The 27191-nt window shown below is 44.1% G+C and overlaps 1 protein-coding gene across 1 annotated transcript in view; it reads right to left on the reverse strand.

The window, feature by feature from the left end:
• TENM2 (teneurin transmembrane protein 2) overlaps positions 1-27191 on the reverse strand; it is a 295035-nt gene that overhangs the window by 119975 nt on the left and 147869 nt on the right. The window contains exon 5 of the mRNA XM_063413915.1: positions 6060-6170. Within this exon, the coding sequence (XP_063269985.1) occupies positions 6060-6170 (111 nt within the window). The remainder of the gene's footprint in view (positions 1-6059; positions 6171-27191) is intronic.

The raw sequence follows: 27191 nt of genomic DNA on the forward strand, positions 1-27191 counted from the left end.
ATCAGTGCTATGCACTGTTACCAAACTGACAACTCCCTATATGAACTTACACTTCAAATTATCTCCTCTCACCTAAGTGCCCTAGGACTCAGGTGAGAACAGATTATTTCTGGAATGTGTACAATAGATTGACTGCTACTGCAAAACAAATTCCCTCAGCTGCAATGAGCTAAAAAGGCAGGCAATGAGAGTTTGTCTGGAGGAGCTGCTGTGGCACATTTGAACTTCAGCTCTGCTGCAGATGCTGAGCTACCAGTGAGCTCTGTTTGGGGAATTAAGAAGGAAGGAAGCTTCTGAGTGTATGAGCTTTCAGAAGCCCAGGAAAAGAGCTTCTGGTACAAAACCAAAACCTCAGGTTGTCTGCTCAGCATCCTAAATTTCTATCGTGGCAAGAGGAAAGAAAATATTCAAAGGGAGTGACTGCATAAGATCCCAGCTCTGGCTCAGCTGCAGCCAACAAATGTGGCAGTGAAATGAAGCCGTTTGCTTTTAGTAAAATATGACACATGTAATACACCTGAAAATTTAGCCACGTCTTCACATTCATGTGAGCACGGCTTCACAGGAGTCACTGCTTTCAGAATCGAAAGCAAATTATAACTGAAATAAAATTAAGATCTATTGGTTCACTGCATTTCACAAAGAGCAAATACATACTAGTATGGATTTCTAAATCAGGACAACAAACATCTCTGATGGCATATACCAAACTTCACCACCTAACTTTGAACAGAGCAACTCATCCTATCACCATTAACACACCCACAAATCTAAAACCCCTCTTCTGCTGAATTTAGCCAAATCCTTTGCTTTTCTGAGACAGCCCTTGAGTCTGGTGTGTTTTCAGACCACATGTGCAAACCTTCATAGCCTCCATCTTAATAGTTCTGCTTGCTAACATGCTAATTAAGAGCTACATTAGCCACGTAACCACTCAATAAGATTAATCCACCTGGAAAATGATGGCTTGTCTTGATTAAGCTGAGTGAAGGCAACAGAAGTGACATTTAAAACACATTGACTGTTACTACATTTTGATCGTCGGTTTCAGAGCATCTGACAGGAAATAGCAGAAACCGAGAGATTCGTGTTGTTTACATTGTTAATGAGGGATGAGCTGATCTCTTACAAGACCACAAGGAGTTCCCTGCAGTGCTGCCGAGTCCTTGCCCCGAGCCCGGCCGTGTTCAGCAGCAGCCGGGGGTGGCTCGGCTGCCTCGGGCAGCGGGGAGGGAGCTGCTGTTTGCACCCTAACCCAGCTCATCCCTCTGCCAGCACGGCACAGCCTCCCGCTCCAGGATTCACTCCTCAGCACTGCCTGTGTGCTGCATTGCTAATAAAACACCCTACCTAGGAGCGAGCAATCTGTGCAAACCAAAACGTGACTCCAGCTGCAGCATCTGGCAGAGCTCTCGGCATCACTCGGAGAGAGCTGGAGACCTGTGCAGCTCCACGGTACTGCTGAGCTCAGCCTTCCACAGCCACCCAAGGACAGCTTCTGCTACATCAGGAGAAATCTGTTCCTCCTCTCTCTCATCTCCAGTGAGACCGTGCCGAATTTAACAGCTAATTAAAACGTTCTTCGTTTTGTTATTGACATGATATTTGCAATTTTGAATTTGATATCTGGAACTATCAGTACTTATTTATCATAATAAAATACATATAATATATTTATTTATTATACTATTATTTATCTGGAGCTATCAGATATCAGTACTTTAACATTTAATAACTGTAATATTTTTGAAAACGTCTTTCTGAAATCCACAGACACTGCAGCAGACTTTGTGAAAGACCTCAAACTGAGCATGAACTTGGATCAGGTTGGTTCATCCAAAGAGAAGCAGATCCAGGATTGAGTGTCAAAACACAAATTCATATCAACTTTTGCAGGTTAGTCAGTCTATTTATTGTACCTAAAGTGATCTTTCCACAACTGTCCACAATTACTTTTGGTGTCTTCTAAAATGGGAGGTTCTAGAATCAGGGATCACAATCTCTTCCAGTGTTTTGCAGCTTTCTAGAACATTACTGTAGCAAACAATCAAGAAAAAAAACCTAAGTCAATTTTGAATTACTAGAAAATTTGCTAAATTTGTGAGCACATCAAAGACAAAATGTCCTAAACAAAAAAATTGACACCAAAGCATTCTTTATATGGGTTTTCAGCGGGGGTTAGTTTGGATATTTCCACATATATTGTAGGTTATCTTAGATGTCCTCTGAAATGGTTAAAATTGGATTTATGGTATATTCTGTCAATTAGAAAGGAAACAGCATATAGTCACAGATTTTATGGAAATGTGTGTCTAGCCCACCACATAATTTTAAATGCAGAAAACTTTTGGCATAGATTAACAGAATTTAACAGATAAACCCCATAAGGTCATCTATTTTGTTTCTTTTTGAAAAAGCAATTATTCCCAAGCATGCCTCTTTTCTTTTCCCCCCACTTTTTCCCTTAATTGAGATTTATTACACCCAAATTCTAACATTATCCTTATGCAACATACATAAGAGAGGAATGTGCTTCTCTCAGAAAGCTTTTTAAATGTCATTACAATCTATCTGATCCCAGTAGAAATTCCAAGGCAGTATCAATTTTTAGGGTTTTATGCTCTATGAAGGGATACTGCCTTATGATCTGTTTTAAGAAAGGAACTTTTGTCTCCTAATTTAAATCCCTAGTTGAACACAACTTTCCCAGCACGGTGGACTTCACTTGCAGTTTTAAGGCAGCCCTGAGGATTTTTCTGCCCATTGCACTTTCCTCCTCCTTTCAGACATACCCACTATTAGTGAGATGTAGTGTGTAATTACAAAAAACCTGAAACTGTGTTATCTTAATAGTGAATTTTGTTTTCATTCAGATAGGAAAAATGCAGTAATAAAGTAATTTACATGCCTCTTAAATTGCAGTTTTATTATTTCCTACCAGAATTTAGTCTCTTAATAAGGAACAGGCAGATCAAATTGAATACCTGACTTCTTTTTTTTTTTTTTCCTCCTTTTAAATTGCTCTACTTTAAAATGCTTTGCTTGCTGAGTAGGCACAGCTTGTGTTTAAGTGGCCCTTCTCAGACTAGGGGTTAAAGGTTTCTTTGGGAGACCCATGTTTTGAAAAGAATGGCTTCATCCTGAGTTATGTCAATTATAGAAAGGTCACTCTCCACAGCCAGAGCCCTGAAATGGTTGTTGTGTTAAAAGCTGTCAGAAGCTTTCCTAAAAACTGCTGGGATAGCAATATTAACTTTGACATAATAAAAAGAAAGGTGAGGTAGAAAAACTTTTCACCCTTCCCAGCTCTAAGAATTTGTCTTTTCGATATCTCTTGTGTTCATCCAAACCTGTCATTCATTTTATTCCACTGTGGAAGATTTCTTGCTTAAATATTGTTCTTCCTCCTTCCCCCACATTAGCAGCATTTCAGCAACCTTCTACAAAATGTCAGAAGAACAAGCAAACTTTTCCAGCATGCTCTGAGGAAAGCTAACTGCAGCAATTTAAGACACAACCAGCAGTTCTGTCTCCTTGTCTCCCCTACAGGAGGTTACCACTCCCAAAACAGCATCTCAGCCTCTTCAAATGTGCAAAGCTAATTAGAGTGGGGCTGGGATAAACTGCCAGAATTTGCTCCGAAGTGCCCCAGGCACATGAGCACATTCCAATTCTGCAGTCCTGCTGCCCTATATTTGCACAGAGATGGCAACAAGAAGCTGCAGGGAGGGAATTGGGAGAGGTGTTAAAGCTCTGCAGTTGTCTGCTAAATGACCATAATTGCCGACCTGAGCTCGCTAGGTTCCTGCCCAAAACCACAGGGTCTCTCACCTGTGCACAACCTGGAGGCAGCTCAGCAGCAACGCAAACATCCTGCCTTGCACTTAGGGATGTGCTGCCCATGCCCTCTGACCTACAGCCAGTCAGAGATGAAAGCCGAAGCAATGAACACTTGTCTAAAAATTTGCAGGGTTTTGGCACCATCAGGATGTAGGATTTCATGACAAGGAGGAAGTCAAAACTAGACCCTCCATGGAAAACATGGAGAAGCTGAGGTGCAGCAGCAGCACCATCGACTGAAAACAGAAGCAAATCCATAAAATGATCAAGCTCATAAAAGAACAACTCAGTTTCCTTTCCCAGCTCTATTTCAACTGTTTTCCCAATACAAGTATCCTGTGTCAGCATTTGCCTCTAACATTTGCTTTGGGAATCACCAAGTTTAACGTGAACCACAGGTCCTGAGTGCAGGACAGTGCTCTGAACAGAACTCTTCACCTGGCAAAAATCAAGTGCTCAGACTCCTGTTCCAGTCATGCCATCCACCATCCCAGCACAGTAAAGAATGGGAGGTGCTTTGTTTAATTGTATCATTCTGTTCTGCCTTCTCCCCACAATTCTTATAATAACCAGAGAAAACCTTACTGGGATGCAGCAAAGAAAACCCCTGAGCCTCACTAGTAAAAAGCATTCCATTTAAATGATTAAAATCCTTTCTGTGACATGTAACTTCTCTGTGTTTTTAACACGTGTTTTCCCAGCTTAAGGAAGTATTTCTGGTTCTAGGGTTTACTTATTTTTTTCTTTCCACTGCCATGTCTTTGTCATCCTACTCTGGAACGCAGTTTTTCTCTAAGAGAAAAAGAAAACCATTTGTTGTCTAATTTTTCACGTTAATATCACAGGACAGACTGTTTACCATGGGTCAAATTCTGCTGTCCTTGGTGTCTGCTATTAGAATTCACCTGAGAGAAGAACCAGGGATGTGGTTCTGGCTGCAGGCCAGTTCTTCACTTCTCTCAGGCACTACAAGGCACTTGTACTAAACAAAGCTTTTCACAGAACCCCAGAGCGGGTCAGGCTGGAAAGGATCACAGCGGGTCACGGGGTCCAAGCCCCCTGCTCCAGCAGGCTCATCCCAGGGCACAGGATTGTGTCCTGAAAGTTCTGGAACACCCCCAGTGAGGAGACTGGGACACTATGATGCAGTGCTTGGTCACTGCACAGGAGCTCTGCCTCACGCTCAGTGGAGCTTCCTGGGCATCAGCTCGTGCCCGCTGCCCCCTGCTCTGCTGGCTGGATGGTGAACAGCCCGGTCCATGCCCTGAGCCCCCTGCAGATATTCACACAATCAACGAGCTCCCCTCTCAGCCACCTCTCCAAGCTGAACTCCCTCAGTCTCCTCTTGCTCTGAGCTCTCTAAGCTATACCCAGAGGAAGGACACGAGGCCAGCAGACCCAGTACCCCTCTGTGGTGCTTCCCCAGGGTCTGCGGGAGCACGGCTCCATCAGCGATGCACCAGAACCGCACGGTGTGACACCAGCACCGGGCACGCGGCCAGCCGGGGCTGGGACCGGCGGTCAGGGACACCCTGGGCAGCACCTTGGGGTGTTCAGCAGCATTTTGGGGCGGTTTGTGGGCGTTTGGTGGTGTTTTGGGGCAGTTTGGGGCATTTGGGGGCGTTTGGCAGTGTTTTACGGCCATTTGTAGGCATTTGGTGGCATTTTGGGGCAGTTTATGTGGCTGTTTGGGGCGGCTCAGGTAACATTTTGGGGCTTTTTAGGTAGTGTTTTTGGGCAATTTTTGTCAGTTCAAGTGGCGTTTTGGGGCGGTTCAGGTGGCGTTTTGGGGCAATTTTTGGCGGTTCAGGTGGCGTTTTGGGGTGGTCTGTGGTGGTTCAGGTGGCGGGTTTGGGTGGTTCACGTGGTGTTTTGGGGTGGTTCAGGAGGCATTTTGGGGCGTTTGGGGTGGTCTGTGGTGCTTCAGGTGGCGTTTTTGGGGGCTTTGGGGCGGCTCAGGAGGCATTTTGGGGCATTTTGGGGCATTTGGGGCGGCCTGTGGCGGTTCATGTGGCGTTTTGTGGCGGTTCAGGTGGGGTTCATGTGGCGTTTTGGGGCGGCTCAGGAGGCATTTTGGGGCGTTTTGGGGCGGTTCAGGAGGCATTTTTGGGGTGTTTTGGGGCGGTTTGATGGCATTTTGGGGCGTTTTGGGGCGTTTCGGGGCGCTGTGGCGGCCCGCGGCCTCGGGCCGGGCCGGTGGGGGCGCGGCGCGGACCCACCTCTGCCGGCAGGCGGCGCGGGCGGGCCGTCCTCGGGCGGGCGCAGCCCGTTGTTGAAGGTCGGAGCCTCGGCCGGCTGCAGCTGCCAGTTGAGCCCCAGGAGATGCATGGCTGCGGACACAGGGACACACACAGCGTCAGCCCGGACACACCGCCCCGCCAGGGATGCCGAGAGAACCGGCAACAGCGGCACCGAACCGCCCCGCTCCCCCCGCCCGGCCCCGCGAAACGCCGGATAAACAACAGCGAGCCCGGTGATGCACACGCGTCTGTCTGGCACCCAAATACAAAAGGCAGGATGCTCACGACCCTGGGCACACCCGGGCACCACCAGCCGCTTTCCCGACTCAGTGCGGGGGACACATCTCGGGAGACAAAGCACTTGCTGCGAGTACCAGCGCCGGGTTTAAATTATAGGTGGTAATTTATATGTTGATTATAAAATTGGCTTTAGCCCTATGTGAAGTAGTGACTTGGTAATGCAATTATTTTGTGTTTAGTACAACTTATTTAAATTAGAGTAATAGAAGCACAGAATGGTTTGGGCTGAAAGCAAACTGAAAGATCATCCAGATCCAATCCCCTGCCATGGGCAGGGACACCTCCCACTACATCGGGCTGCTCCAAGCCGTGTCCAACCTCACCTTGAACACTTCCAGGGCTGGGGCATCCCCAGATGAACTGGGCAGCCCGTGCCAGGGCCTCACCACTCTCACAGGGATGAATTTCTTCCCAGCACCCAACCTACCCCTGCTCTCTATTGCTGTGAAGCCGTTCTAGAGCCTCCATCTTCCTTTTGTGGATTGAGCCTCCCTGCCCCACCCAGGGCTGTGCCAACCCTTTCAGCTCACAGCTTTTTACCCCAACCCAGGGCTGTGCCAACCCTTTCAGCTCACAGCTTTTTACCCCAACCCAGGGCTGTGCCAATCCTTTCAGCTCACAGCTTTTTACCCCAACCCAGGGCTGTGCCAACCCTTTCAGCTCACAGCTTTTTACCCCAACCCAGGGCTGTGCCAATCCTTTCAGCTCACAGCTTTTTACCCCAACCCAGGGCTGTGCCAATCCTTTCAGCTCACAGCTTTTTACCCCAACCCAGGGCTGTGCCAATCCTTTCAGCTCACAGCTTTTTACCCCAAGCCAGGGCTGTGCCAATCCTTTCAGCTCACAGCTTTTTACCCCAACCCAGGGCTGTGCCAATCCTTTCAGCTCACAGCTTTTTACCCCAAGCCAGGGCTGTGCCAATCCTTTCAGCTCACAGCTTTTTACCCCAACCCAGGGCTGTGCCAATCCTTTCAGCTCACAGCTTTTTACCCCAACCCAGGGCTGTGCCAATCCTTTCAGCTCACAGCTTTTTACCTCAACCCAGGGCTGTGCCAATCCTTTCAGCTCACAGCTTTTTACCTCAACCCAGGGCTGTGCCAATCCTTTCAGCTCACAGCTTTTTACCCCAAGCCAGGGCTGTGCCAATCCTTTCAGCTCACAGCTTTTTACCCCAACCCAGGGCTGTGCCAATCCTTTCAGCTCACAGCTTTTTGACCCCAAGCCCCTCCCCGGGCAGGGCAGGTTTGCCCGCTCCCAGCCATGCTCTCCAGCCATCCCCCAGGAGATGGGATGGCCAGGGCCCTGTGGCTGTGTCGGGGCTGTGCAGCTGCTCCTGGAGCCGGGGCTGAGCAGGGAGCAGGGCCAAGCACGCCCCACGCAAGGCCTGAGTTATAGGCACTGTGGCAGGGCTAATTGAATAAGTCCTGTGCATAATGCATGAGGCTTGACAGGTCTGAATCACTCAGCCAGTGGATTTATGTGCATCTTCACCTTGTATAAACACAGCTACCTGCACACTCTCATCACATTATCCCCATGGCACTCTCAGTACAGAAAGTGGTGAGGGATAAAGCCCAGCAAGCTGCTTCTTCCCCTTTCTTTGCATCTTTCTGCTTACACAGGATGTATGTAAACCTATATACCACACAGAACAGCATTTCCAGTTATGTCAGAAGGTGTTTGAGAGTATTCACTGCCAATTTGTGGGCAGGAAAAAAAAAATTGGTTATGGGCACCCTTAGAACTGCTCTCTTCTGCAGTGTCAGATCCACTCAGGATTATCAGATATTTTGCATCCAATTCAAAGTGGTTACAGTGGTCACAAACGGCCCAGCAGTGGCCACACACTAAGTGTTCAAAGAGTAAATGTTAGGGATAGGAGAGGCAAAACACTTCTCACAGAAAGTGCCATTTACAGTGCTGGATGATCACCACTCAGATGATCTCAGGATGCAGGGAATCCCTTCAGGTGTGACTGATTCATATGTGCATTCCTGAGCCCCAAGAAAACAAAAAGCACCCCCCACCCCCAGAATCCATCTATCCCAAGCCCTGGAAACCTCTCAGCACAATCTATGCAGAGTTTAACCTGTGTATTTTTGACAAAAGCAGCAGGGGACCAAGACATCTTTCCTTACATCATCTTCCCCTGGACATCCTATGGACTAAGCAGATGTCTAAGAATAGAAGCTAAAATCAGGACACATTTTCTGTGAAGAAGGCAGTTGCCAGATTTCATAGTCATGCTGAATTTGTAAATTTTGGTTCTATTATATCAAAATACCTCACAAAAACAAACAAAAATATGTCTTAAAGCCTCTGGTATGTTAAATACCAGACATGAACCTGAAAAGGACATTTTTGCAAAGAAACTACTCAAAATTTATTTCTCCAGAATGTTTACAAATCCTTGGAAAACACAAGAAATTTATGAACGATCAAATGATTTATTCAATTACAACTTATTTGTCTTGCCAAAACAAACATTTTAAAAGGTTTTTTCAGTCTAATCTCAAGCGACCAATTTTATTTATTTATTTGTTTGTTTGTTTATTTATTTTAGGTATGGCAAATGAAACTGAGAAATCATTCACAAAGGTCAGACCCCAGCAAAGTGCAGCTTATCCCAGCTGCTCCAGTGGGCACAGACAGCTGTGCCAGGGCTGGGACAGCAGAGGAGCAGCCCGGGGCATGTTTGTGCTGTCAGCAATGCCCACACCCTACACAGGCACCTGATTCAGCTGCACCAGCCCCAAAAGCCAAGAGTGGATCAAGATTCAGAGAATTTCAAAGCCCCACAATGCAAACAAGTCACAGAGGAGAATTAGACTTCTGGTTTTTATACTGTCATGTGTCTATTCAAGGTTGCCAGTTGTATTTTATTTTATTGTGAGCGTAACCATAAATGTAGGTCACTTGCAGAGATGAAAGCCTGCTGCTTCAAGTGTGAACCAGTCCTTACAACAAAGAGATAAAGAAATCATAACTAATAGTCTGTCCAGGAAAATTATAGTTGCTACCTTATAATTACCAGGTAAATTCAGACAAGGAATTATAAAAGATCTTATTAACATGGTATTAAAAAACCCCTGTGATCCATCTGCTTCCAAGCACACCATGGTTTCATTAATAACTGTGTTTTAATCACGGATGCATGTTAGGTAGGAGCAATTAGAACAGGGATTTGCACGTCTGCTCCATCCCTCCTGGACACTGAGAATCCCCTGCACAGCTCACACCCCCACGAGGTGATCCAAAAACTTCCACTAGGGCAGCTGCAGCCACCAACACCAGAACGCTCCCCTTGCACAGGAATGAGTGCAGGAAAGTGTGTCAGGGGGGCCGGAGGGGAAAGCTCCGTGCCTGCGTGCACCGAGCAGGGCTGAGCAGGGGAACAAGGAGATTCCTCCTCTCTGCTGCTTCACAACGCTGTGAGATGGCAAATTTATATGATTAACCTCTCGTTCTGTTAATCAAACAAAATGCCTCCAGCAAAGGAATAAGTAGAAGCCCGTTTAATTAGAAATGTGGGGATCCACGCAGAAGTTGAGTGCGTCTCAGAGGAGAAATTTGGGCTAGTCAGTTTGTGCCTGTTTGCTGGTTTTTCTGCTTTTCTTTTCTAGTTTGAAACTTTGTGGGTTTTTTCCCAACAATTATTTGTGTATCCACAAGTTATATTTTGCAGAGCACTTACAGATATTATTTTTGTGTGTTTTCTTCCCCCCCTCAACATTTAAGCATATTTTCAAAGTTCTCTCTGATACTTGATTTTCACTGAGCTTGTCAGAATTTATAGGGTTCATTTAACACTAACATCTAGTAATTCAGAATAGTGTATTTATATTCTCTAAACCATGAGAATTCAGAAATAATAAATTTTGAAGAAAACCCTTTGAGATTTAGGTCAAAAATAATAATCAGCCTCTCACTCCCACTCTAGCAAAAGCACCTGGAAGCTAAACCTGCATGCCCAGCAAGAACAAAAGCAGAGACCTGGTTCATCACTCCAGGTGGCAGAGCTGCCAAGGATCAGTCTAAGTCTTACATAAGACAGAGGTTGCTAGAGTGAATCATGTATTATTTTAAGAAGTCCCAAAAGGTACACAAATCCACAGGAGATTGATGAAACTTAATGCAAACTATCTTGAGATTCTCTAAACTCAGCAGTGTCCCCACATTCCTCTTCCATTGGTTTTCTCTCATTCTGGCCATGAGCCCACTGCCCACCCCAGTTAGAGTTTTCTTTAAAGGACAATGATTTCCAAGCTCAGGAAGCCCTCTGTCTTGTCTTTGTGCTCTTGTCACTCTTGACCTTGTACTTTTAAAAGGAGAAATCTCTGGTGTCTTTGTGAGCTGGAGATCTCCCAGCAGTACAGCTCAGTGTCTGCCAATAGGCAGAGCAGAGGATTTTCCCTTATCCCTTCACTTGATGATATTCTTTCTTAAAGGGAGAAATATGCAGACTTATGAGCCATCATTTCCCCCATTCCTACTGCAGCTTCCCAGTTAGGGTCTGTAAAATACACACTGCTTGCGTGTTGGGAAATTCAGTATTCCCTAAGCAGCTCCAAAAGATGGGAAGATCATACCATTGAACAGAATTAACAATGTTTCCATAGCTTAATTTCCAACTAGTCATGCCTATTGACCCCTGAATTAACGCCATCCACAATGAACCGATCACACCACGACTTCACTTTGTCAGGATACAGCCAGTGTTTGTCTGGGGCAGGACAACCTCTTTTCATATGAACAAGAAATCACTCCATTGTATCACCAACAACATGAACAAACGTACACTGGAAGCACATTTGCTGTTTGAAGGCCATTGTGATATAGAAGCAGAAATGTTCAAAGTTTCCCTTCCATCCACTCATGAGGTGAATGATGATGCAACTCTTGCTATTTGTTATGCAGTTTTCAGCAACATCAAATTAATTTCCAAGCCAGGTCTAATGAATCACAGACATGATAAAACAAAAAGTACCTAATAAATCTTAGCATAATATTAATTTCATAGTATCTATATTCAAAGACCTATCTACACATCTATTTTTTATTTCATATGCTCTGAACATTGTTTTAACACACCACAATGTTTGTATGAAACAAAAGATAATTGGTGTTTTGCACTTCTAGGTGCCTATAGACGGGTATCCAAACAATCTGAAAAGAATAAATGTATTCCCCTAAAATTTAAAAATAATTAAACATTATTGCATGCTTACTTATATTAAATCTTACTAAGCTGAGACTCATGGTCCTTTATTAGATACTGCTTCTTGATTGTGCAGCAGAACTTGAGGAATACCAGAAATTGATCTTACTGATCTCAATTATTATTCATAAAATAATAGTTACTTAAAAGATCAGAAACATAGTAATTTAAAGTTTTATGATTCCTCTGGAGGAAGAGGTTCAAGTTCAACCCAAGTCACAAGTGGAATGAGTGCATCAGGCCTATTCCCCAGTGGTTACTTGCCCCCATTACAGAAGGAATGCACAATCCATCACAGCTGACAACCTCTCCTCAAGAGATGCCGGAGACAGGAATAGCAGGGGGCTGAAAGTCAGGAAAGAGCAATGGGGGAACTGCATGGGAAGGACTTGCACAGTGCTGCAAACACTCCAGTTCACTCTAAGCAGCGCTTTCAGGGCCCTGTGGGGAGTGTGGACTCTTGGTTGCTGTAACAAGGGAAGTAAAGAAGCCTTTCCCAGCTCCTCTCATATCTGAAGAGGTTGAAAGACAGTTCACAAATGCACAAATGATCAGAATTTGCTGAACTAAATCTCAGTTGAGATCCATACTTTGCTAATGTGCCTTACAATTCACAGGCTCTGCAGAGAGGGCAGGGAGGCTTTGTTGGATGGGCAGCCCTGCACGTGTCCCTTCATGTACAAGGTGTGTCAGCACTGGGCACAATCTGTAAAAGTCCTCTCCCACAAAAACTGGCCCTGGCAACACATATGCCAGAGAAGGATTTCAATAAATCACAGATGATTTACAGAGGCTGGCACTGTCCTCTGCTCGATAATTTTGTTGGCCAGCCTTCAGCCAGGTTTGCAGCAGGAGCAGTACAACCCTGTCAGGATGAAGCTGGGATGGCACAGGAGTCCTGGACAAGGGCTGAGGAAGGTGTGTCAAAGAAAGCTCACAATTATATCCCTGCCCTTTCATATTCTGCTATTGGCAGAAAGGGACCGTGTCTCCAGGAGCTATAACCTGCAATCCACCCATTAAACATGTGCTTCAAATATCACAATCAAAGAATGTGAGTCTTGCTACTTAAAAGGAGCAGTCTTAAAATAAACAATTGTGAGCAAGTAGCACCTTTCCTTGCTAGAGAAACAATGACGTCTCTCCTAAAATTCAGAAGTGTCAGAACTTTCTATTCTTCCCTGAATACCTCGTGTGACTGTGACAAGGATGCCAGAGTTCTCCTGAGGGTATCCAAGAGATGTCACAGAAATTGATCACATTCCCACGCCTTTTTCTAAAACAAAACAAAAGCCACATGGCTTGCTGGGTGGACATCTGCCACTTTTGATATATTATCTGCAGGAAAGTCTAAAGCACTTGTTTAAAAAGTCCAAATTCTATCATAGAAAACAGGCCATGCAGGGAAGGGGGCACAGTCTGCTGCTGATAATGCATTATTCAAGAAGAGGCCTGACCGAGAACTGCACAAGGACATAAAATAACTGAGCAACTGGGCCAGAAACTGGCAGATGAAGTTCAAACCTGTAAAATAAAACATGCTGGAGAGGAGTAATCTTAACTGCATGTATAAAATAATGACTTCTGGGCTGACGAATATCAAACAGAAGGAAAATTTTGGGTTAGATGATAATCTCAAGTCAAACATTGAATCATTATGGGAAGAGTAAATAAAGCAAGGAATATTGTTATGCTACCACCCCTCCTCTCAGAAAGGACCTAGAGGTTGGAGAATGAGTAGGGCAAAGTACATGCAGGATTTGTCCTTCTTACAAACAACCATTTTTGGGTGCTGGAGACAAATGAAAGGATAACTTGGATTGTGTCTCACCCAACACAGCTGCAGCCACACATACACAGCATCAGGAGTGTGTCCACCAGTGCCAGTGTTTCCTGAAGTGTTTGATACAAGCTGCTGCAGCATGGCCCTGCCTGTCCACCTGGCAATCCAGGGAATGTTTGGTTCCACTGTCACAGGCAAACCCCTGGGATTTTCATGCCATAAAGCATTTCCTAGAAGCAGCAGGATTTTAGGCAGAGAATGCAGTACATAAATGGCAATTGCTGACACGCCACAACTTTTGTGCAGGTGTCTTAACCCAGTGTAGTTGTTTATCAGTACAATGGTAAATACTGTAATTAATAGCACAGCAGAGTCAGTTGTGATTATGAGGGATGCATTTTCAAAATATTTTGTGGGAGATTTCAGGGACACAGCAGATAAGGATTTAACTTTTACAGGGTTGATAGCAGAGATCAAGGATCAGCTAAAAATGCATCATTGTCTGGACTACCAGTACTTAGGGTATTTAAGTAAATAAATACCCTAAGTACTGGTATTGTGTTTTAATATTAAAGACTTGTGTTTTAATATTAAGGACCTAGAATCTTAAAGAGCTCCGATAAAACATTTGGATATATTCCTGATTATATTTCCTCTTCTACTTGTGGCCATTCAATTGTTTGTAGGCAAGGTTAAAGTAGCAATTCAAAAGTAGATCATTTGATGTAAATTTAGCACTTCTTTTGTGAAATATATGCAAAATCTCCTGCTTATTGACTGTGACCATTGAAACTCAACAACAAATACATGGCTTACTTTCAAGGTCATTCATTCTCAGTAATTCATCTTAATCATCAGTATGCTATTTGCTATGCACAACATTTCTGTAATAAATTTAAATTAAAAGTTCATTTGAGAACTCCATATAAAGCATTATCAAAATCCACAACTTCAAGAATTTACAGATACCACTATTTTCAAGAAAACAATAGGCTTGCCTGTATTACACCCAGAGAGCAAAATAAAAAAACATTTTGCTGTCTTATTTATCCTGCCCATAACATTGAACAAGACCTCTCACTTCTCAGAGTCATTTTTTGCAGTTTACAATGCTGAAAATGGAAAATTCCATTAACTATAATGGCACTGCTGCGTATTTTTATATCTTGCTGCATGGTTTTTTTCCCACTTCTCTATCAATTGAATTAAGCTCATATTGTTACCCACATACAAGCTTCTATATGTTACCCAGCCACAGGTTTATACTCTTGTTAATTGTGCCTGACATCTGGAATAGTTTTATACTTAAAATAATAACAACAACGGCAACATTTTGTAACTTTTGAAACAGAAAGTGTATTTTCTGGCTTCAGGGGGAAAGCCCTGAGGACTGCTTATAAAAAATCAGTGTAAGGAATCTCAGGCTGCCATTCCTGCTGTGTTGGAGTCCAGGGCATCTTTTGGATCACCCTGGAGGGTCTGGGACCCGGCAGAGGGGTCTGGGACCTGAGAAGGAGGTTTGGAACCTCTACAGTGGGGGCTGGAGTCTGAACAGGGGGAGTTTGAAACCTTGGCACAGAGCCCAGGAGGAGTTACAAGTCTCAAGAGTGTGAAATGAGTAGTAGTTAGTTTATCACAGGGTGAAAAAGTAGAATTTGGGGTTTTTTGGAATGGAGGCTGAAGAGCCAAGATGGGGGAATCAGGGCGTGGACCTGTTCTTCCGTCATGTCCTTGCCCTTCATCTTCTGCAGTGCTGGGTCACAAGAGACTGGTTTAGAGTAGAGGTGACATGGTTAGCATGGTTAGGATAGGTGATAGGTATTGGCAATTAATTGTAATAATTGTAAATAGAGAATATGTTGTGGACAATGGTTGGGTCAGAAGAATGGTTACAAAAGGATTGAGACCTCCCAACCAGGGGGGAGTCACCACGAGTTCTCTGCTGCAGCAGGAACCTTGGCAGAGCACAGACAGAACTGTGAGATAAAAGAGAATAAACAACCTTGGAAAACCTGAGATGGTGACTCCTGACTCTTCTTCTGCTTCTGGCACGAGATGTTTCAAAGGGCAAAGGACACTTTGCACTGAATCTCAGGCACAAGAACCCGAGACCACTGTCCTCCTCACTGCTGCAGAGAGGACCCAGCTCTGGGCTTCTCTGAACCCACAGCATTCCTATGGACACCGACACAGGAAATGTGAATTCCAGCACCTAAATTTCTGGGACATGAAGCAAGGGAGAGGAGGCAGACCCTGAGCTTTGGACAGTTTTTGCTGTAGAGGAGGGATGAGCTCAGCGCCTGCCGTGCTCCTTCTGCTCCCCAGGGAAATGCAGGAGCCATTGGAAAACACAATGCAAAGGAGAGCTGACTTCACACTGTATTAAACACAAGAAAGAAATCCTTAGGCATAATTTCACCCTCAGCATGTAAACTCTTTTAGACAATAAACTGTTTGGAACAAGATGTTTGCTTTAAAGCATCCAGCCCAAGAAGTGTTTTATAGAAATACCAGAAAGGATCTATGAGTGAGTGTATTGTTGTCAGCAGCAGAAAAACTTCTGCTAGGAATTAATTGCTTTCTTTTGAATAAATGTTATTAAAGATTGAAAAGGAGATGGAAGAAGGGCTATAGGATGCTTCATTGTCACTGTGTTCACACAGAAGAAATAGAGGGACCCAAAAAAAGTTTGTTTTTTTTTTTTTTCAAATTGATCACCCCCCTCCAAGCTGACTGATTTATTTCCCTGTGCACGTCAATAAACTGAATGGAATGGATTTTCAAAGCACAGCATGAAAGATATACCCACAAATCCCATTAGGAGTAATGTGATTTGTGTGCTTTATCTGCCATGCAATGCTTTGAAAGTTCATTCCTCCAATTCCATCTTCAGTTTTTCTACTTCCAAAAATAGTAGAAAAGCTTACACACACTTGCAGCTCCTTTGGGGGTGGTGAGAAGCAGAGGATGTGAAGATCTGGCACCCAATTCCCAGGATAAAGCCAGGCCAGCAGAGTTCCAGCCCAGGCACACGAGCTGTACCTTGGCTGGGTGTTTGTTCCAGTCCCCACCGTGGTGGGACAGAAAGGATCCCTGGCTCAGGCCTCGACTTTGCTCCTCTCAGTCCTCCTCGCTGAAATGTTTTGATTTTGTGCCACTTTGAGCAATCTTTTTGTCACGAGAAGGGTAACAGCACTGCGTGCTGCCTTCAGAATCTGGAATCTCATGACAAAGACCTTAAAAGAGAAGCAGAATAGCATGCACTGCTCATTTATTCTCATGACAGGCCTTAGATTGTGCAGAGCGTAGAGAACTGGCACACGATTAATCAGTTCCTGAGACTGTGGAACGTGAACTCACTTCTCATGGCAATTTCAGGAGTCAAGGCTGCAATCTTTTTGGTCTTGCATCTGAACTAGATGACTGTAACTAATAAGAAAAGTGTCTATATTATTTTTATTTGCCCAATACAGCATCTTTCAGCCTGGAGGGTCCCAGATCACATTATGCAATATCCACTTTACCAGCCTTGCCAAAATACTGCCACTTTTGAAACAGGCTTAGAAGAGCAGGAGATGCTCTTAACTCAATTTTGCTCTATTTTTAAGCAATTGTGAGCATTCAATGTTAATACAAAGCAAATTGAATCCAATTTTAATTTCACACCTAAAAGACACCATTATCATGAACAAAGTACCCAGCTTGTCTTTATTCTGTTTCCAAGAGGAGGAAGGACCTAGATGAGACTTGAGACTGGTGTTTCAAGGAATATAGACACAAATATACTCTTGAAAATCACTGAGGCCTGAACTTACAGGAATTAAAATAACTGCTTTGCTTTTAACGCTGATCATAAACCTAAGGGATATCATGTCAAACATTTATTCAACTATGTTCATCTTCTGAAACTGCAACTGCCCTAATTTCTACAAACATGTTGAACAAGATTTTTCATAATCTCACTGTTCCAAACCATTCAGACCTTGACTCCACCTGTTGCAGTTAGCCACACTGCTAAGAGAATAGCTTTTACCTTTATTACGCCTTTGCATACACTGAATGAAGTCAAATTGCATTATTACGAATGGCCAAATTTCTGTCCACAGAACAAAAAAGGTGGGATTTCTAATCATAAAGCATATTCTTAATAGAAATGATACAGAATAGCTTAATTTAATCGCCTGATAAAATCACAATTTAAAACACTGTGTGACTGATAAAGTTTAAGGTTTTACTCTCTACGCAAAGTAATTATTGGAGTTAAAAGTTCATTACAAAGAGGAAATAAATCCAAAGATGAAAAGAAAACATGATTTCTTCTCCCAAAGCCTCTAATTCATTTTCAACACTATAAGCTGTTTTTATTTCTTTCACAATGTGCTTCAAAAGGTGTGTATATAAACCTAGCCTAAATCATATCTTGATAGTGACATGAAGGTACAGATTATATTTAACATCTATGCAGACTGAGACTTTCTTGAAAGGCTGACATTATAAATGTATTGTGATTTAGACGTCCTGCTGAGCCAGAATAGAAACCTATGAAAATCAAATGTACAGATTTGATAAGTATCTTACACAGTCAATCAGTTACAGCCTTGCAACTCATATTCCTTTGAGTGGGTTGTGTTTTAGTGGTAATTCGGGAAGAAATAAGCAATTATTGAATTGGATTTTAGTTACCTTTTTTGAGAATTTTTTTCCATTGTCCTTACAGGATTTCCCATAATGGGTTTACAATAACTATTTCCATCTTTTACCTGTCTTATTCTGAAGCTTCCTCATGTTGCCTTCAAAGGAAAACCAAGTTTTATAGCGAAATTTTATAGCTTTCAGAGACTAAAATCTGGCCCTGTGGCATCTGTGCCTTCTCTAGAAGTGTAGAGCTGGTAAGGGAATACAAGCTGCAGGTGAAGACAGGATTTCTGTGTGATCACACCAACATGGAAGCACGTGAGAAATCAGTGAAGGGCTTTGCATGGTGCCAGGATTTTCATTTCAGATCACTCCCTCTTTGAAGTGCCAGAGTTGCAAGTTCTCAGACTGCAGCAGTAGACGTTTCCCAAGGAATTCCTGTGTGTGTGTGTGTTCATATATGAGTATGAGTTGCATCACCAAAGCATCTGTTTCACAATTTCATCAGCCAGTACAGGAACATGAGCTTGCCTGTGCATCTCAGGTCCCAAGAGACACCACGACAGCACACCAGGGTCTAAGTCCACTCCAAGCACCATGCACCATCAATAATGGAAAACATTTTTATTCATTTAGACACCTACATCCTGATTAATCTAAGGAACATCATAATATACACTTAAATATTAATATTTTTATTAATTTTCTTTATCTCTTATGTCTCAAATTGCCTTTTAGAAGATGGGGTTTTATGACCAGCTCAATTTGATCTTGTTGTTATACCAAAACTAATCACTGCAGAGATTGCAGAAATCACTGTACAGATGGAGCTGCTGTCCACAACAGAAAAATGATGCCAGTTTAATGTAGGAGCATCTGATACCTGATCACTTTAATGAAGCTTTCTGTCTTGCATACCAAGGGCTGCAGGAGCCTCTGCACTGTCTGAGGTCAGCAATGCAGAATGCTCCTCATTTAGAGCTGGTTAAAATCCCATTGTAACCAAGGTCAAAACTGTCACTGACTTCAGTGGAGAGAGCTTCACTTCAGAACTCCACTGAAAGTATTTGAGACTGTGAGTATCACACCAGTGCCTGAAAAAACAGTGTTTTCTACAGGCAACAGCAACACAACCCATCAAAAGCTCAATGGCTTAAACTGCAGGGTGAATTGGACATGAGCTGTAATGCATTAGCACATTCATCACTGTATACAACTAATTAAAGCATCATAGATAAAATACAAGCTAGATTACACACCCTCAGAAACCTTTGCCTTCAATCACATGCCCTTCGTAAGGCATAACTGAGTTAAGTCAAATGATTAATACAATCATAATTTATGTAACAACTTCACTTAGTAATACAAATAAAATAACTAGGAATTATCCTTCAAAGAGAAGATAACTACAAGGGGAAAAAAATAATATATATATATATGGTGGCTAGAACGACACACTGGTACTTCATTGCTAACGCTCAAGCTCTACTTCTTCATGTCTGTTACACCCAGTTGGCTGGCAATCAAACCAAGATTATATATATTTTTTTCCTTGATGGATGAAACAGTAAATACTATATTTTAAAGAAACCCCAAAACCTAAACTATATTGAAAATCTATCTAGTATTTCAGCTTCACTCTTCACTATGATATTTATTTTCCTTTTTTTTCCCTTCAAGAATTTGCTTCAGCTTGAAAGCAGGTATCAAAGCAGATCCTCAGCATCTTAAAAGAAAAATTACTAGGAACTCCTCAGTGTCACTGTATCTGACAGGTTTCTGCAATGTATTTACCTTCTTCTTTCACTATGAACATTAAGAACACAAAAAGTACCACGGCTGAGATTTTTTTCCCCTCATCCATCCTGATTTGAAAAAGATGCATTTGATTTTATGGTCTACTAGAGAAAATCTGTTTCTGCCTACTGGAAGTGGCTGTCCATACTAATTAGTGAAGAATAAAATACACACAACCTCTGTTTTGCTAGGATATAAACCAAAATGGAAGTGAAGATACTACCAAACCTATTCATAAATCTTTAAAAATCTCACCTTACAGGACAGGTTTAAAAAAACACAAACAACTTAAAACCAACCCTGAGGTAACATCTACACCAATTTTCCCATTTAAATGTGATTTAAAAATTTTAATGGCTGCACTTTTTCAGAAATAACAATAAAAATAATAACAATATGACTGGCATGTAAATGTAACTCAGGATTGGTATCAGTTCATAAAATTATTTCAGGAATATGTTCACATCCTGTGTCTTTGCAGAGTTTACATGAACTGCCCCTCTCACTTTGCTCTCCAGAACTGCTTTAACATTTGTGGTCAGGTCCTTACAGGTAAGTCGTGAGCTGAGGTGCAGGATTTCCAAGTTTCCATCCTATCCCAAATGGTGGATTTTCCACAAAGGCAGCTCTTTTCTCCAGGAGGCCCCAGGCCTTTGGGACTGTGCACTGCTCTCAGTGGGCTGCAGAAGCCCCAGGGCAAAGCAGGAGCTGCTGTGGCACGGTGCTGGAAGGAGCAGTGCCCAGCAGGGATGGATGGATGGATGGATGGATGGAGGGATGGATGGAGGGATGGATGGATGGAGGATGGATGGATGGATGGATGGATGGATGGATGGATGGATGGATGGATGGATGGATGATGGATGGATGGATGGATGGATGGATGGATGGATGGATGGATGGAGGGATGGATGGATGGATGGAGGGATGGATGGATGGATGGATGGATGGATGGATGGATGGATGGATGGATGGATGGATGGATGGATGGATGGATGGAGGGATGGATGGAGGGATGGAGGGATGGATGGAGGGATGGAGGGATGGATGGATGGATGGATGCATGGATGGATGGATGGATGGATGGATGGATGGAAGCTCCGGGCACTGCACAGGGGCACTGCCTGCACAGTGCCAGCCAGCTCTGAGCGCCCTGTGCTTCACAGACACACCTCTGCAGTCCTCTGAACCTGTGCTGAGCCAATTCTGCATTTGAAACACTGTCAGAAGTTCTCTGCTCCGTTTTAGCAAGCTAGACACAACACACTCCCCAGCTCCTGGCAGGGAACAATGGAGGGATGGAGCGTGCAGGGGCTGAGCACTCATTGAAAAAACCAGGGGATGCTGCAGTAATTGTCCTGAGAGGCTAGAAAGGAAACAAGCCTCTGTGCTGACAGCTTAGCTCAGCGTGAACTCTCATTTTTCACATGGAGCTAATTAAAAACTGAAATTAGTTAAATATGGAAATGACACTTGCAAGCACTTTAGCTGAATCCTGGCGAAATCCCTCTAGAGTGCTGAGACACTACCTGCTGCTTCAAAACTCCCCGACTGAATTTCACAGTTAAAAGGCTGAGCAAAGGGAAAGTTATTACAGAGATTTCCAATTCAAAATGTGTCTGTAAAACCCTAAATTAAATTTCATGGTAGCCCTTTCAGTCGTGGGGGACACGCTGTGCAGTCCAACGATACGGCGCTCCAATAACGTCCCCGCGTGCATCCTCTGATTATCTCACCTCTGGGCACTGTGCTGGTTGTGCCAGCGCTGTGATGCTCACAGGGGTACCAGCATCACAATGCCACAAAGATAAGCCCTGTACTGCTGCTGGAGGAGTCATTGGGAAAGCGTGGATGCACGGCACATAAAGGAATTACTTCCACTGTCTAACAGCAGAAATCTGAGGAAATGGGAACCCACCGACCAAAAAGCTTTATGCCCAGGATTTTAATTTATGAGATGAAAACGTATGCAGAGAAGAGTCTACACTGCAATAAATTACATGGCCTATATATCTATATCTCCCTCCTTTACAGGCAGTGTAATAATAAAAAGCACTTCTGCATATTTAAATGGGCATAAAGAACCAGGGGACTGGATATGCATAAAAGGTAGGATGAGTGACATTAGCTTTTTGACTAAAGCACCATGTGAATTCCATTTTAGTGCATGTGACTTGCCTAGTGTGCATAAAAGCAAGGGTATCTGCCCAAGGGCAAATATGATTTCTGAATGCAATTTAACAAAGCCCGCCCACAGAACAGTTCCTTTTGGAGCCAGACCAAGGCATCCAGGATAGCCAGTTGCTTTCAAAACAACTGGAGCTTTTCGGGTTTATTGTTTTTCCTACATTCCATCCCTTTACCCTTGAGGCAATCCCCTCCCCCTGGCCTGCTGCCACTATTGCACCAACAAATTTCTGTCTAGGAAAGCCAGCAAGAGATGCCACGTAGCACGAAAGCCACTGTTACTCACTCCCAAGTCTTCTGGCAGGGGCTATTGCTGTAGCCAGCCTGCCAAAACCTCTTCCCTGGCAGCTCTCTGTATAATCTGTACATCACACCCAGGCTTTGCTAGTCCAGGGCCTTGAAACATCTCAGCTAACCCAGCTGGAGGGGATATGCTGCAGCTGCACCATCACACCCTCTTATTTTATTGAATTTTGAATATGCTGTTTCAAAGCAATTCAAATGAATTTGCCCAAGGCCTCAGATCAGTAAAACTACTGATACCACCTGCAGCAGCCTTCCTACATTTGAAACATTTAAAAGCAGGTGACAGGATAGGAGCTTTCAGTGTAAGGACTGACTCATGAAGAGCCTGCTAAACAAACTTGGTTATGGCCCATTTTGGCAAGGAAGGAGCTGTATGGCTTTCAGCCCAATTCTCACAATAGCACTGGGAATAATGGAAAGCTCCATGTAAAATTATTTTTTAAATAATGTATTTATTTTCAGGTTAAAATGAAGCATTTATTTGATCACTGAGTTTCATTTATTTTCAAGCATCTATAGGAGTAGATATAAAAAGCAGACTTTGATGAACATGAACTCATTAATAAGCAGTGTATTAGGAAACCCAGAAACAAACCTCTAGCAGGTTGAAGCCTCTTAATGCCATCCAATTCTTCTTCCAGCAAGCAGAGGCAAAAGAGAAAATTCCCTATCCAGCAGTTTTCCACAGCCATGGGCCATCTAAATATGCCTGATGGACAGGTACAAGCTGAAAAATGACAGGGACAAACACCTGGCTGGGTGTGACACCAGGAGCCAGCCTCAGGCAGAGGAAGCAGAGCCTGACAGCCAAAGCCCTCCAAAAACAAGAACTCTGTGGAGGTGGTTGTGGTCCTTCTGTCCTTGTCCTGTGTCTGCAGAGACAGCCCTGCCTGGAGCAGGGACAGAGCAGATAACCAGTGCCTGCTTCTCCTGCCCCTGGGTTTTAACAGCACCCATGTTGTTTCTACAAGGAACTACCCTACTTGGGGATCAGTATTTTTAAAGAGATCGTTTTTGTCATCTTCTGCTCATTCTGTTGTCCTACCTGAGCACACTCACAGGAACATACAGCTTGGTGAGGGAGCTGAGACAGAAAAGGGGAATCAGGGGAAGGGCACTGTCAGACACAGCCAGGCAGCTTACTGTGAACAGCAATCAAAAGGCAATGAATGGTGCCTTTAAAAAGATCCCTAAAGAAGAAACTACAAAGAACTGGCTGGAAAGAACAACATAGATTCCAATCAACTTGTGATTGTGCTTCAGATGTGCAGTGAACAGCCCCTCTCCCGAGGCTGTGTGTGATCCACATCTGGGGAGACCCAAGGAACAGAAGGGGACATCCACACATGCAGCTGCTTTTGTCACTAATGCTTCTGGGAAAATATTGACTCAAGAAGCAAATGAATAGAGGCTTAAAGGTGAGAAATTAGGACTGAGGATTGTCATCTTCAGGCTCTTAAAGGTATGTAATCATTCTGTCATTCTTTTCCCTCTTCTTGCATTCAGAAATATCCAATAAAGTTTAAAAACTTGAATCAAGGAGAAAATCTAAGCCTGCAGCCTCCCTTCAGGGAGAAAGAAGACAGGAGGGAGCAAAGGGGACTGACAGGCAGAAATACATTATTTATTCTTTCCAACAACAGCGCTGTTGTGTGAGCCAGGGAATTCTGTGCCCAAGCACACGTGCTCCAGCCATCTCTGCCCTTGTAGGGACTGGTCAGGGTTTGGAAGATGCAGCACCCACAAACAATGTCATCCTCGTGACATAAACCAGTCTCCACATGCAGAAAGCAGTGGAGTGAAGGTTATTCCCAAGGCTGTGGCCAGCGAAGGGTTACTGGTTCCAGAATATTGCTGAGCCAGGTACCCCCAGAGGGTTTATGAGCTGGTCCTTCGAGCCATGGGTGAGAACAAGACTCCTAAGAGCATTCAGCCTCTCTCTCAACTGCTCTCCTGTACTGATTTTCTCTGTAAACAGAGTCTGAAATCATCCTGTGAGAGGCAGAAAGAGTCACTTTCTCAAATACAGGGTCCTCGCTAGGAGCTACACAGGTTTTGCCCCATAAAGGGATTCTGAAATTCCAGACAGTCCAAGTCGTTACATGAATTCTCTGAATTGCAAAACTTTAGTCAAGGTCATTTGCAAATGCAAACCTTGAGTTCAATTATGTTTTAGCAGAAGATGACACAATTACAATGAAAGAAACCCCTGTTTTTATAACTCAACAGCTTTTCCCCTTGGTTATCAATTTTTAAATACAGGGCAAGGATAAAAAGTGTGCTTCTGAGAAAATTCTGAACACATAAATGTTTCAGGTCTGTCCTACTGCACAGAACAAGAAAATGCTTCCTTTAATAGTGTGATTTGATGTAATTTGCCTTATGATTTTTCTTAAGGTGCAGCAAATGCTGAACAGAAAATGGCACATATTTCATTTCGAGAAACAGAGCCAAATTCATCCCTGCATCTTTTTCATGCCCCATTGGTTTAAGTCAATTATTTTCAATGTAGCTATATCAGTGTGGAAGAGGAATAATGCAATCATGAATCAAGTCCATACTATTTTTCATGACAATTCCACTTGAGCAAAGCCTCAGATATAACCTAGTGAACCACAGATCACAGTCATATTTTATAAAATTTATTCAACAAAATGTATTAAATAAACTTACCTTTCTGCCTGTATCTTAGCAACTTAGCAACCCTTACAATTTGAGAATACTGGAAACAAGCCTCTGAAGTCTGCAAATGCAGACTTGACTTTTAAGAATAGGTGTGCCAGCACTGAGGGCCATAATTGCAAGAATAAATTTTGCTGAGTGGTGCCATAATGCACATTTTCCTGTATCTGCACCCAGTCCTTACGGGATTCCTTTATTAATGGTAGCATTTTCCAGGCTATTTGCTAGATCTGTCATGTAAATTCAATGGCAAGGATATTAAGGTTTCATTACAGGAGACACCAAAGGAAAAGTATCCCTCAGTAGCTGAGGTGTTCCATGGCCACCTGTCTGCAGTGGTTTCAGTGAAGTGAGCTGCAGGAAGGGACGTGCCCTGGGACACTGTCCCCTCCCCTCACAGCTCTGGGAGCAGCCCTGCCCAACAGAGCCCTGCACACACACCACGCCCTAATACCAGACCATCCCACCCTGGGGACAAAAGAAGTGTGGCTGTGACACTGGGGGACTTGGCTCAGTGGGGTTATGTGGGGACATGGACCTGGCTCAATGGGGACATGGCAGTGGGGTTCAGTGGGGACATGGACTTGGTTCAGTGGGGACATGGCAGTGGGGTTCAGTGGGGACATGGACTTGGTTCAGTGGGGACATGGCAGTGGGGTTCAGTGGGGACATGGCAGTGGGGTTCCATGGGGACATAGACTTGGTTTAGAGGGGACAAGGCTGGGCTAGAGGCTGCACTCAATGATTTTAGGGACCTTTTCCAGCCTTAATGATGCTGCCATTGTGTGAGCCAAGAACGGTGCTGCACTGCAGGGTAGGGAAAGGAAACTCAAATCCCCGTGGAAAAATGCAAAGGGACTGTAAGAAAACCGCAGGAGCTGGTCTGCACCAGCCCTAGCCATGTGTGAGATAGATGGCAATCAATCCTTAATATTGTAGGAGAGCTGCTCTACACTAAGCAGAGAGCCCAGCAGCAGCTCAGCCCTGCCCAGGAGGGCACAGCCACTGCCAGCTGTGGGACACAAGGAGAGCCCAGAGCCACCAGGGCTGTGTGAGGGAAGAAATCCGGGGTTAACCCCTGCGGCTGGGACTCAACATTCCTCCCCTGCTGCTCAGCCCCTGCCTGGCAGGGCACTGGCACTGTGGGATTCTCTGCACTGCCTGAAGCCCTCTCAAAGGCTGCTTATTCCCCAAGAACAACGGGGGACACGTGGGCCCTGCCACTCCAGAAATGCAACCAAAACCTGGAAAATAAACTTGGGAAGGAGTGCAAACGCTCAGCAAATGCAGATGTGCAAAACCTGATTTTAGCAATGGCTCCTCTTTAAATGTCCTCGTGTTGGGTTCATCAGAAGCACTGACAAATGCTGCAGCCACAAATCTGAACAGTCCTCACAGCCCCAGCAGCACTGCCCAGGTGCAGGGGCACCCTGGAGACTGAGGTGGCAGAAAGCTATAGAGTGAAGCACGAAAACCCTGTTTTTCTAGAAGGAAAATCTGAATTTGCCATTGGTAAGAAGTTTTCTTGACACAGGAAGGACGGTGGCTGTGGCAGAGGTGCAAACCCAGCATGCAGGGGAGGGTGGGGATGGCTGGTCCTGCCCCCAGGCCTGGGCTGGCTCAGGCACAGAAACTGCTGCCTCCTGCCTCTGCTCCTGTGCCAGCCCCCAGCTCAAGCCACAGCGTGCTGCTTACCTCAGTCTGCCTCGAATTTTCCTTGTGGATGGCTGTACTCCACTGTTGTGTGGGCTGATGATTTAGTGGTTGCCCGCTGGTATCAGAGGGAGAAGCGTTTTTCCCTTCAGTGCCCGCTTTGTAAATCAATCATTAAATTATGTGCTATTTCCTTCACATTTTTTGGGACTATATCTGCCATAAGACACCTGCTGTGGCGACAGCTGACAGAATCTATGGAACCTGGGGAGAGGATGAGGAGAGAGAGGAAGGAGGAGGATCCTGACTGTCTTTGCACATGCGACCTATGGGCAGAAAGGCTCAGGCAGAGGCACACAAACGCTGTGGATTGAAGCTATTGAATTTTTCAGTAGTACAATAACTGCATAACTTTGCTGTGGCACCAGAACACGAGCACTTAAAGAGCAATCTTCAAAGCCCTAAAATAAGACATACCCAGCTGTGTTTTCCATTCATATACATCAACAAGGAAACATGTAATTTTTACACTAATTCCACAGAGAAATCA

The sequence above is a fragment of the Prinia subflava genome, chromosome 16, assembly GCF_021018805.1.
Source record: "Prinia subflava isolate CZ2003 ecotype Zambia chromosome 16, Cam_Psub_1.2, whole genome shotgun sequence".
Lineage (NCBI taxonomy): Eukaryota > Metazoa > Chordata > Aves > Passeriformes > Cisticolidae > Prinia > Prinia subflava.